Source organism: Schistosoma mansoni (genome assembly GCF_000237925.1).
Source record: "Schistosoma mansoni, WGS project CABG00000000 data, supercontig 0228, strain Puerto Rico, whole genome shotgun sequence".
Classification (NCBI taxonomy): Eukaryota; Metazoa; Platyhelminthes; class Trematoda; order Strigeidida; family Schistosomatidae; genus Schistosoma; species Schistosoma mansoni.
The window spans coordinates 80,455-93,642 of NW_017386094.1; the positions used below are offsets into that span (position 1 = coordinate 80,455).

The 13,188-nt window shown below is 37.6% G+C and overlaps 1 protein-coding gene across 1 annotated transcript in view; it reads right to left on the reverse strand.

Moving 5' to 3' along the window:
- Positions 1-13,188, reverse strand: part of Smp_170520 (hypothetical protein) — a gene marked incomplete at both ends in the record, with an annotated part of 47,256 nt that overhangs the window by 26,253 nt on the left and 7,815 nt on the right. The window contains 2 exons of the mRNA XM_018791599.1: positions 5,241-5,480; positions 8,851-9,080. Of these exons, the coding sequence (XP_018647314.1) occupies positions 5,241-5,480; positions 8,851-9,080 (470 nt within the window). The remainder of the gene's footprint in view (positions 1-5,240; positions 5,481-8,850; positions 9,081-13,188) is intronic.

Genomic DNA, 13,188 nt, shown 5'->3' on the forward strand with positions numbered 1-13,188 from the left:
ACTACTACTACTACTACTACTACTACTACTGATCATAATAATAAAATTATAATTAATTTCCTAATAACTAACAGCTGACAATAAATATGTTTATTATTTGTATAGAAAAGAAATGAAACTGATGTAAACATCAACATTTAAATTTGCAAGGGTTTGGAGTTATCACATTACTGAAATTTTTGATTGATTTTTCATGAGTGAAGATTTCTTCGATATAATAGTATTCTTTATACATATAGATGAAATCATGAGTCAATTGAAGCTAGATCACCATGGAAAACCTGGAAACACTGGACGGACCTTTCGTCCTATTGAATCTTAATGTGATTATAAACATTAGGATATAGATAGGTATAATATTGTTATTTACAATCTTTGGTGAAAAGCCGTAATTTCTTACTTTCAATTTAAACATACTGATTACAATAAAAAGGTATTTCGGTTACTTATTTTACGTACCTTTCATTAATTTTTTTCAAAAATCTTAGTCATTTGCTTGTTTCTGATTGACTCATCTTTATTCTATAATTTTAACCTTCCTATTTGGGTAAGTCATTTGTTAATGTCGGCTCAGTGGTCTATCGACTAAATGCTCTGGCGCGACACTGGTAGGTCCTGGGTTCGAATCTCGCGAGTGGGGGGTCGTGGATGCGCACTGTTGAGCACTCCCACAATAGGACGAAACGGCCGTCCAGTGCTTCCACGTTTTCCCTAGTGGTCTAGCTTCAATTGATTCACGCTTTCAACTAAGTCATTTGTGCCTAAATATAATAGATGAACTATTAATAAATGTCACGGTAATTATGCTTAATCAACTTAGATTCCTAAATAATCATCTGTATATTCAAGCAATGAAGTGGCATTATTCTAGTGAGTAAAGTAACTAAACTCAAAGGTATCTTCATGTAATGGGAATGACGATCTGTCAAAGAGAACTGTGATGAGGATTAAATTTTTTTAAATATTCTACCAAAATCTAGAACAATACAGAGGCTGAGAATAGAATGGAAATAATTGGAACTACATTGATATTTTTATCTTTCTTCCCTGACAAAGGCTGTATACGCGTGATCGTGTGAGAGCATTTGGAGAGGGAGAGCGAACTCTCCCCACTCTCGGCTGTACCAGGGCATAGAGTATAGCGTACCAGTTAAGTATCCAGTCTAGCTGTAGCGAAATTTCAGTCCACAATCCTATTATCGTATTATAATGGTAAACTATGAGTAGATATACTTAAGTTCATGTAAGTTATATCTTCTTTCTACAGGCCTTAAATCGTTTGGGATTGTTCAGGAAAAAAAATGTTTATTATAGTATCCATCGTACAGTGAAAACGATATGTTATACAAATAAGATAACACAAAATGAATCTACTGCCACTGACATTAAATCTATATGAAGTATGTTACTATTGATGGATTGAGTAATAAACACTTTTGTTTCTACACTATTAAGTTAGAAAGGTCAGGGGTCTAAATTTTTACATGGTTCTTAGGTCATGATGATGATAAAAAGTCAACGTAAAAAACTATGGAAAATTCATAAAATGATAATTTTAATAACCATTCCAGATTCTATGTTCATTTGTTGTTGTTTACTTGTATCTTCTCATTGTTATTTTGGACTACAATTGATTAGTCTGTTGTTGGTATATGTGCATCCTATGCGAACTGCCTCGATATTACCTGAAGTCACAAGCTTTATAAGTAAAGATGGATAATGACTAACAGAGGAATCCAGTGTGACGCGCGTTTCGTCCTATTTGGGACTCGTCAGCTGGATGTACCTGCATCTCAGAGTTGATGTTCACTCTGGAACTCGAACCCAGTACCGTTCGCTTTAGATGCCATCACGTTATCCACTTAGCTACTGAGTCCTGATAGCCCACCAGGATCTGTCTATAATAATTTGATACGACTGGGGTTTCATGTGTAGAATCATAAGAATTTGCATGAATAAGGACGAGAACGCACTTTATAAGTGATCTAGTTTGTTTGATTTAAATTAGCTAACGCATACAAAGAACAAAACCTAACAGTAATACAACAAAGTGTAACAGTATTACATACCGCTCAGATATGCATTAGTTTTATAATATGAATAAAGACATTTAGAAGATACAAAAGAAAAAATACAATGTAAAGATGAACCAATTATATTCAGGGTACAAGATGTTTGAGTTTTGGACAAAATTCAAAACGCCATAACGAATAGCTAGTATCTTAATTAAAGTCAGGTAAATATTATCAGTAGTTAATATTAGAATAGATGGAATATAGCTAGCAGTGGGACCCAAGACGTACGTTTCATTCTATTTTGAACTCATCATCCGGATGTATCTATCACTTCCCAGAGTTGATGATTACTCCAGGGCTCGAAGCCAGTTCCATTGGCGTCAAATAGCATCGCGTTATCCACTTAGTTACTGAGTCCAGATAATCACTCACATGTGCATCAATATTTAGTCAATCAAATGCTTAAAACCACAGACTGGAAACCATAATGTCTAGAGATAATTCAAAGGTCTTTGATGTCTAAAAAAAAAGAACTAACCCTAACCGAAGCTCCTCACTTTATATCTAAACCCATATTCCCAGATTTTTGAATGTTAAGTAAAAAAAACCATTCCACTCATGCTGAGAATTCTATAATGTACCAGATTATAATATTAAATAAAGCCATTAATAATAATTAATTAATAATAATAATAATTTTCACTTTAAATGGCTTTTTCAAGGTCACTCAAGAGTTACTAACAGTCATCAGTATACTATACTTTATTCGACTAACATCATTATTCTGTCGTTTCAATAATTAAAGTCTATTAGGAGCCATGTCGTTCAAAAGTTTCTAGTAATTGGTTACGATAATTACGCGGACCCCAGCCAAGTATTTTACACCTACCTACCTGGGTCAGTTTAATTATCAATGACTTCATGAACTGATGCCATATTTCATTTCGTATTTCTTCCATCCTAATCCTACACCATAGAATATCACCCATCGAGGTAAGCAATGGTTGGAGAAACGTAACACATGTCCTAATCACTTCGGTTGGTGAAGATTTTCTATATCATCAGTTGATTTGCCATCTTAACCCAGTACCTTATTCCTAACTCACGCATCGCTTAAACAGTGAAATGCTTCGAAGACACCTGTGATCGAACACTAGTAACCCACAAAAATCCCCTATTCTTAATGGCCATGTTTCATACGCGTGAAGTGGGACGAAAGAAATCGCTTCATAGTTAAATGTGAAACTTGTAATTAATTATCAGCCGCTATTTGTATACGTACATCTCAAGCGGACTGCTTCTATATTACTATTTAGTTTCAAATGTTAGTATGTCCGAACTATGATTAAAAGTACCCCCAAATGCCCTGGTACGGCCGAGAGTAGGGAGAGTCCACTCTCACTCTCGAAATGCTCTCGCATGGACACGCGTATACAGCCTCTGTCAGGGAAGTCCTACTCACTGCCTTCTCACAGCATTATTGTTGTTTACGAAATTGAGAGGACGAAAAGCCAATGTTCGGCGCTTTAACCGGGTTGGTGGATACGGAAAGTCCATCTACGGGAGTTGGAAAACACTTATTCCAAACCAATGGTGAACATGGGCTGAATCCAGTATCCTGAGGGAACAAATGGCGTATAAATCAGTCGTTGGCCACCGGCTACCATGGGACTGCATCTCCTTACGATGCTCCACTGCCTTGTGGGTTGGACCTTTAGGTCAGAAGCTCGGGGTGTGGCCCCCTGAACAAACCACCTGCTTCAGTTTGGGCACCAGGGCAGTATCACAGCCCTCACACAAATCGAATGAGATTTGTGCGGCGCATATTTATCTGGTGCTTCCTTTACGAATATTTATGTGTTTAAATAATAAAAAAAGTAATGATTATTAGTGGAATTTATGGATACTCGTTACGTCCTATTTAGAATTCGCCAACTGGAAATACTAACATCTTAGTGTCGATTTTCCCATCAGGATTTGAACCTCAATAATTTTATCTTTAAACACTCAACTCTACTGAGTTCAATCAGAATTCATAGTGAGACATTGAAAGAAAACTCGACTAATTCATCCGTTGATGTCAGTATGCTATTTTGTTACATTTTATTATTAAACTAACCTGGACAACAGGCGAATAAAGCGTCATGTAATGTAAAATTGATGTGTAGTGTTGGTTATTATGTTAAGCCCATACAACTTATTCTAGCTTATGGACAAGCTAATCTATTCATTTTTCTCAAGCTACATTTTTACCTTGTCACTTACTTGCTTATCAACCTCGATTGTTTTTATGTAAGTCTCTATGTGTGTAAACTTTTTATCCTACGCATCAGATGTCTGTAGCGTATTTTTGTATGACTATAAATATTGATTGATATTTGATTAAATCGATTTGGCCCACACATCATTCGCCACTGCGTGCCGTCTCGTTTCGCTCTCTCCTCTCTTCGTTACGACCCTTTGATTATCTGTCCAGAAGCTAGAATAATTTATCTGGGCTTAACATAGCAACCAATATCATAGATGTTAATCCTTACATTAGTTTGATCATTTGTAAATACATAGACCCATATAAATATTTAAGAAACATGATAACTAAAACTCTCAGAATTATTTTGTTGTCTAATCTCAAAAGAGAATAAAATAGTATCAATGAGGGCTTAGTTACTAGTAATTCTGTGCTGGCCCAAGCGAACTACAAGTACTTTTCATAGTTGATATCATGAGTCAAATGAAGCTAGACCACCATGGAAAACCTGGAAGCACTGAACGGCCGTTTCGTCCTATTGTGGGACTCCTCAGCAGTGCGCATCCACGATCCCGCCTCGTGAGATTCAAACGCAAGACCTACCAGTCTCGCGTCAAAGCGCTTAACCGACAGACCACTGAGCTGGCCTGCATCCAACGGTATTAATGTCTAACTTCAACCAATCCAAGAAATTGAGCAACCATTCACCAATGTCTTCAGTGAGTTGATAACTGCCAACACACCTAGTTGAACTCCACTTGTTACTGCTTCTCCCTAGAACTCCAGGAAATACCTCATGGAGCCAGTCACTAGTGAGCATATGATCATTATCAGAAGGCAGTTTTGTGGAGATTTTAGTAATTTTATATAGTTAAGATCATGAGCCAGTAATAAGTAGTAGTCAATAAGTAGTAACCAATTCATTCTAACAATTTTAGATAGTTTCAATGAATGATTAATCTGAATTGAATACTTACTTCATTCATTGTAGTTTGTGTAGATTTTTCAATTGAACAATGAATTGACTGAATTGTCATATTGATTGGTTCAGTCATTATTGAAGTATTTTTCTTTATTGTTTGATTAGATCTTGTATCTATGCATTGAATATTTACAATGGAATTATCATTAGCATTAATAAATTCCCATACTGGGACAAAATTGGAACAGTTTTTTTGTTTGAATTTTGTAACTATTTGATTTCTTGTGATATTTGTCTGATGATAATTAGAGAAGAAAAAAAAGAAAAGTAGTTGATGATCATTATCAGAAGGGGTTCTGTGGAGATTTAATATTTTCATAATTGAAAGCGTCAGTCAATTGAAGCTAGACCACTAATGAAAACCTGGAAGCACTGGACATCACCATCGTATGCCGGCTCAGTGATCTATCGGTTAAGTGCTCTGGCGCGAGACTGGTATGTCTCGGGTTCGAATCTCGCGAGGTGAAGTCGTGGATGCGCACTGAGTTGATGATCATACAATTTGAATCAAACATTAACTACTTTAATACCAAGTAAGTAGTATATTGAATATTTGACAAAAAATACAAGTATTTCATGGAAGAAAATAATCTTATCATATATAATCAAAGATGGATAGTGGCTAGAAATGGAATCCAGCCACTATCCATCTTTGCTTACATGGCTTGTGAAATAAGGCTATATCGAGGCAATACACAAAGTATGCACATATGCCAATTAGAGACTGACCAGTTGCAGTCCTAAAAACACCAATGGGAAGATTCAAACAAACAATACCAAGTGAATTTATTCTTATCATATGTTTTAACCAGTTTTCGTTTTCTTTTTTTCTTATTAATTTAAAGAACAGATAGCATGTCATCATAGACTGACAATAGTTAAAAAACATAATTAAGATACGTGTATTGTGAATAATATTTGAATCTGAAAGATGCGTTCGTCCTGTTTGAGGTTCATCAACTGGTGCTGATGATGTCGTTCAGAAGGACGATGAAAGCTCCACGACCAAACCATCCAGCTCAGAGAACAAACCTACATCAAAAACAACTGGTATCATCCACATCCTAGTGTTGATGTTCACATTAGGATAGGAAATCAGCAATATTCGCTTTAGACGCGCAACAAGTTACCTACTAGCCATTTAGTCCTTTAGACAAACACTTGATTATTTAGTGGTTATGTTTTTGTATCATTATTAATAAGAGTTTTAGTTATCTGTTTGCTGATATTCAGGACTGTACTTTGATTAGTATTCAATAGAGGATATTCGTGACCTGTCATCAAATCCAGGAGTTTAAAGTCTGGTAACATGCGTCATACTTTAAGATTGTTCAGTCGGAGTGTAATATTGTTTAATTTCAAATTCAATCCATATTCATTCAATGACATCAAACACAGTCATTACACTGCTGAAATAAAGTTGTTAGATCACGATATGGACTATCTTCAGTCTAAAGGAATTGACACGACCCAATATTTCAATTAAAATATAAAGCGGCTAACACAGATATATTTCACTAATCGTAAGGATGATTCATGATTAGTGGGGTTCAACAGTCTCCAGAGTGAGACAGCCAGACACTCACCAGTGACAATGCATGGTGGACATGCAATACCGGAGTTGATTGAAGTTAGACATATAAACCATTGGATACCGGCTTAAAAACTTAAAGGTTAGACTCTCACATTGAAACCTGGAGGTCTTGGGTTTGAACCTTGGTGAGATCATAGATTCACATGTCTCGGTAGTCACATATTACGCTCTATGCTAACTACGATTGATCAATTCCAAACATTTCTGCACTAAGTGTTGAAAAGCACGAATTTTAAGTGTAAAGCTTTCAACTGGTTGCATTTAACATGCAAAAGCATCCATTCCATGTGGTTTTACGGTAAATTTGAAAGCAATTCTTACCAAGCGAAATTCATTATCAAGTGATTAATAAACACAGGTTGTTTAATGACTAAGTGAATTTTATTGTCAAGGCACATCTTAGCAGTATAGTCCACTTCTAGATAAACGAGGAAACACAAGATCAATGAGTAGTGAACAACGTCATTTTTGTCTAGTTCTTTAGTAGTGAACCAATCCTATAGATTAAATTACAATACCCACACTGTTCTGAGTGATCTGAGATAAGGTGCGTGGTTGGACGTAGCTGACATTAGCTCTGCTTAACCTAGGTATGGTGCTAGTTAAAATTCATCAACAGAGTGTATCTGGAATCTTAAAGGAACTGATAATTTCAGTGGGATTCAAAATCTCACACAACTTTAAAGAACAATACAAAACTAGACAAATATAGCATTAGTTACTACTGATTAATCGATCAATTCTGCAAATATATCACTCCTATAAAAAGTCAATCAAGACCCAAATAGCTCAATGATAACATCTCAAACTGTGGAATAAAATACCATGTGTTCGAACCACACCAGTCCTCTCAAGATCATACATATACCTTGCTGATGAGTGATAAATAGTATGAGACCTAAATAAAAAACATGGTTTCCTGTCGACTACCTTCAAAAAACTAGCAGGAAGGAGAAAAGTATATCCCCCACCACTATAATCGTACATATTATTCATCAAATACTTCATCGAATCAGAGGAATATTTTTCTAAATTAAGTCCACTGACGATTTTAGTGTGAAATCTTAAAAAACCTTACCGAAACATTTATATATCAATCCATCCATCAGTCAGTCCATAGTTTATTTACAACAGAGAACATTGCAAATATATATAACATCGGTTCAAGTTGTCATATCACATCAGATATAACAAGATGAAATTCTCAAGACAAAATATCAAAATCCATAGAAGTAGTAACATTATCGAATCTCGCGAGACGGGATCGTGGATGCGCACTGTTGAGGAGTCCCCGACCGTTGCTGCTACCTTGACGTGGTGGTCGGGCTTGCCTATCGTGATGAATCAATCGAGCTATACTGGCTGGAACAATCGTTCATCAAGGTCCTACCATGCCAGGCAGGTCGGTTGAAGAGCGGTAAGACTAAAAGCAGCAAACCCAAGGTCCAAAGGCGAAGTCGTACTGCTGACTGTACAGAGGTGTGACAGCAATAAGGTGTTTACTTCAGACAACCAGTATAACAGCGATGCTCCCTTCCCACAAGGAGGGGTGGGGTTAGAAAAGGTCGACCCTGAAAATCCACAACTCGCCTTATCCCACAGATATCCGTCTCCGGTGGTAAGGTCCCAACAAGTACGGAGCTAACAGGAAGATTACTCACAAAAAGGTCGTGTGTGACCGACCTCAAGCAGTTGTCCCTTGGGTACTGTGGTCACGCTCTCAGGTTATTAAGACCACTTCTAACCCAATTTCCTTTTCAGGTACCTCTAGAAGAACCCTTCCACGGTGTGGGCAACCGGGAAGTGATAACTGCCCTCATACATTTAACAGTACTCAAGACCACTAATTGAGAAGTCCTACAATAGGACGAAACGGCCGTCCAGTGCTTCCAGGTTTTCCATGGTGGTCTAACTTCAATTAACTCATGATCTCAGCTATTGAAATTATTATTATTATTAAAAGATCATATACATAAATAGTAGATTGACAAATATCAATGAAACTAATTACCTGGTTTGTTGATTTTACAATAGACTCATTATTGCTGTTTGTATGATTATGATTGTTTATCAATTTGATATTGTGTCCATTATTTTCAGAGACATTCATATTCTGTAACATATCACAATTAGTTGTCATGTCATTATAATTCAAGTGTTGATCGCATTGATGATTGTGATCAACAATGTGAGAAGACGATTGTTTTTTATTTGATTGATTCAATTGGGCCACTTGTTCAACTGATAACAATGAAGAAGTAAACATAAGAACATAGTTGTTTTTTTTAAATTCTCTAATATTGGACAGAATAAAGAAGACATTGCCCACAAATGCTTTGGTACGGCCGAGAGTGGGGAAGGCCCGCCCTCTTTCTCGAAATGCTCTCACATGGCAACGCGTATACAGCCTCTGACAGGGAAGTCCTACTCATTGCCTTCTCGTGCCATTAATGTTGTTTACGAAATCGGGAGGACGAAAAGCAAATGTCCGGCGCTTTAACCGGACCGGTGGACACGGAAAGTCCACCTAGGGGAGTTGAAAAACACTCATTCCAAACCAATGGTGCACATGGGATGACTCCAGTAGCCTGAGGCAACAAATGGCATATGAATCAATCGTTGGTCACCGGCTACCATGGGATTGAATCTCCTCACGATGCTCCACTGCCTTGTGGATCAGACCTTTAAGTCAAATGCTCCGGCTGTGGCCCCCTAAGAAAACCACCTGCTTCAGTTTGGGCACCTGGGCAGTATCATAGCCCTGGCACAAATCAAATGAGATTTGTGTGGCGCATATGTATCTGGTGCTTCCTTGTACCAATGTTTATGTGTTTAAATAAATAAATATAAATAAAGAAGACATTGTGTCATGTGTAGTAGCTGTAAACTGCTTGGTTGCCGTCCACATAATTATCATAACCAATGTTTATAGAAACTTTGAATGATATCGCTGAAAATCGTTTCTGGTGACTTAGGGTAAAACCATTCTTTTTCTTCTTGCAAATTCTGAGATTATGAATTCTTCATAACCTTTTTATTTCAATAATTTGTGTTTTCTCAAATCATATATTCTATCCTTAATCTTTTCAATCATCACTGATACTGTATTACCTCTACTATTCTGGGATTTGAGCTGGTAATTTTATCACTCTTAGTAAAAGGGGTATGGGAACTTGGATCGGTGTATATAAGGACTAGGTTTTACTCAGTGATTGACTGATAATGCAAAGAATACTTCAATATGTAATTTATTTATTTATTTAAGCACATAAATATTGGTGCACGGGGGTACCAGATACATATGCGCCTCACAAAACAATGAAAATAGGAAGAGAAAGGGGTGAGATGCATAAAAAAAAGTAATGGTGAGGGGAGCTGAAATGTACAACCAGAAGAGCTCTCTCACTTAAGGAGGTTATAACCACTCTTTGTGAAGAAAGTAAAAGAAGGTTACAGCAGGATCGCCATTGGTTCTATCCTGAGCCATATCTGATAACGTCTCTAGTCACAGTGTAGCACCACCTCTCGGACCCCAGCCAGGGAGTCGTGAAGGACCAACAGAACCCAGTCCTTTGCAGCTTTCTTTCATACCAGGACACCATGTCATACACTGACCACCTCTCCGCTTTTTCCAACCAGACGCAGCGTCGGCAAATAATGCACGGCGTGGAATTCTCTGGGACGACATTCGTAGAACATGTCCAAGCCACCGAAGTCGGTGTTTCAAGATGGTGACACCAATTTGTGATATGCTTGGACTAAGTCGATTTCGCGGTAACGAACGAATGCCAGTGACACAATGACACGATAAGCTAATCTAATCTGTTGTCCCAGGCCCCGCTAACTAGATGAAGAATTCCAAGGCAAAGTCATAAGGGGAAAAACTCAAACGTATATATATATTGCAACAAATTGTCCTTGGGCATCATTATAAAATAGCACACTCAAAGAAACAATGTACCAATAGCGTTTAAGATAGTTTACAAGTGGGAAATATGACATGAAGGTAAAAAGAGCGCTTCTGGCGCGAAAACAGCCAAATTCAAATTTTCAAAATAAAATTACAAAATTAAGCCATTTATCAAGTAAGTTCTGGGGATTTGACATCCCCAACAATATGATTATCGTCTCTGCACCCGAACACACGATGCTGAACCTCTGCATTACTAACATGGTGTTGCCACTGTATGTCGGCAATCCTTCGGAGACAACGATGATCGAACACAGAGAGTCGTCTGACATCCTCAACTCGGAGAGTCCAGGTTTCACAAGCATAGAGCAAAACTACTCTCACTGACGCGTTGTAGATCCGACCTTTTACAACCAGACTAACATCACGAAGGCGCCAAAGATGGCCCAGATTGGCATAAGCCGCTCTGGCTTTCATTATACGTGCATCAATCTCATCACTCACGCCACCACCAGCATTTATGTAGCTACCTAGATACACGAACTTCTCAACTACTTCAATCTACTCACCATCCAGGGTGAGTACAGGATGAGAATCCTGCCAGTCTTGTAGGAGTACCTTGCACTTGGAGGGTGCAAAGCACATGCCGTACCTGCGGACACTGATTGCCAACTGATTAAGTGCGGATTGCATGCCTTGGGCATTATCGCACAGTAAGACAATATCATCCGCATACTCAAGGTCGAGAATTCTTTCTCAATATTTAATATTTATTTATCATTTCAGTAATAAAGTCCCACACAGCTGTTAAGCATTTCATGGTTTTTAATAGTTGGCTAACTATTATCAGCCTGAAATCTAGTTTATGAATATCAGTGATCTTCATCAACTGTACGCACTAACTGTAATCTCGTGAGTGGATGTGACCAGTGGAGTTTAGTCGTGCGAGGATTGATAAAATTACCTACTAATGATATTGGGAAATGATTGAAGTCAAACGTGTAAGACAGTGGTCACTAGGTCAATGTTCTAAAACAATCGTCACGAAACCTTACGACCGTCGGTTCGATTTGTGGTGGGTGCTAAGAAGGCTCATAGTAATACAAAGCAGATTTTCAGCGCTTCTTAGTTTTCAGTGATTGTTTAACTAAGCTCTATCTAACTATGAAGACGTAACAGTCTGCATAAACCCCTACATGAATCAATAGCAAGCATCAAGAAGAATTGAATTATTGTTTCCTCTCTTTATCAACAGTCAGTAACAATCTCATGTGGTCATCATAAGTCAAACTATAATACCTTTCAGATATGAAGTTTATTTTATTTATTTGACCACATAAATATTGGTACAAGGAAGCACCAGATACATATGCGCCACACAAATCTCATTTGATTTGTGTCAGGGCTATGATACTGCCCAGGTGCCCAAACTGAAGCAGGTGGTTTTCTTAGGGGGCCACAGCCGGAGCATTTGACTTAAAGGTCTGATCCACAAGGCAGTGGAGCATCGTGAGGAGATTCAATCCCATGGTAGCCGGTGACCAACGATTGATTCATATGCCATTTGTTGCCTCAGGCTACTGGAGTCATCCCATGTGCACCATTCGTTTGGAATGAGTGTTTTTCAACTCCCCTAGGTGGACTTTCCGTGTCCACCGGTCCGGTTAAAGCGCCGGACATTTGCTTTTCGTCCTCCCGATTTCGTAAACAACATTAATGGCACGAGAAGGCAATGAATAGGACTTCCCTGTCAGAGGCTGTATACACATAGGCATGTGAAAGCAATTGGAGAAGGAGAGCGAACTCTTCTCACTCTCAGCAGTACCAGGGCATTTGGGGGCTCAGATATGAAGTCAAAACTGTACAATCCATATTCGTAATTTGTGATTGTTTACAACATTGTACTATTAATATTATATAGCACCAATGTAGGCTCACCGCACTCTCAAATTGACTAACCCAATTTGTAGAAAATTTACTAAATTTTAAGGTGATTTATAACATGCGCTGTTTTCAGTTAAGTTCTTACTTTTATCCTATTTCAACCTATGAATACGAACTCCTGACGAGTCCTAGACCAGGACATCATCAATTACCTACTGATTTTATCTATAAAATATCCATGCACCAATAAAACTCTACTTAATAATCACTTCGTTGAATGAGAGTAGGTTCAAGTAGAAAGAAGCATTACCTTCTACAACTTGTTAGTCCCCCCTTGATATTAAAATTAATAACAAATCCAGATAAACATCTTTTTATCAAAAAAAAAATGGTACTAATCTTCCATGTGACATAACATCATTTATGGGATTTTTAAATTATTGGAGTCAATTCATACCACAAATTTCTAGAGATTTAGGTACAATATTTAGTAACTATGATAAATTTCTTCACTTCAAAGAACAAATCACATACATGTAGACTTTACTAAATGTA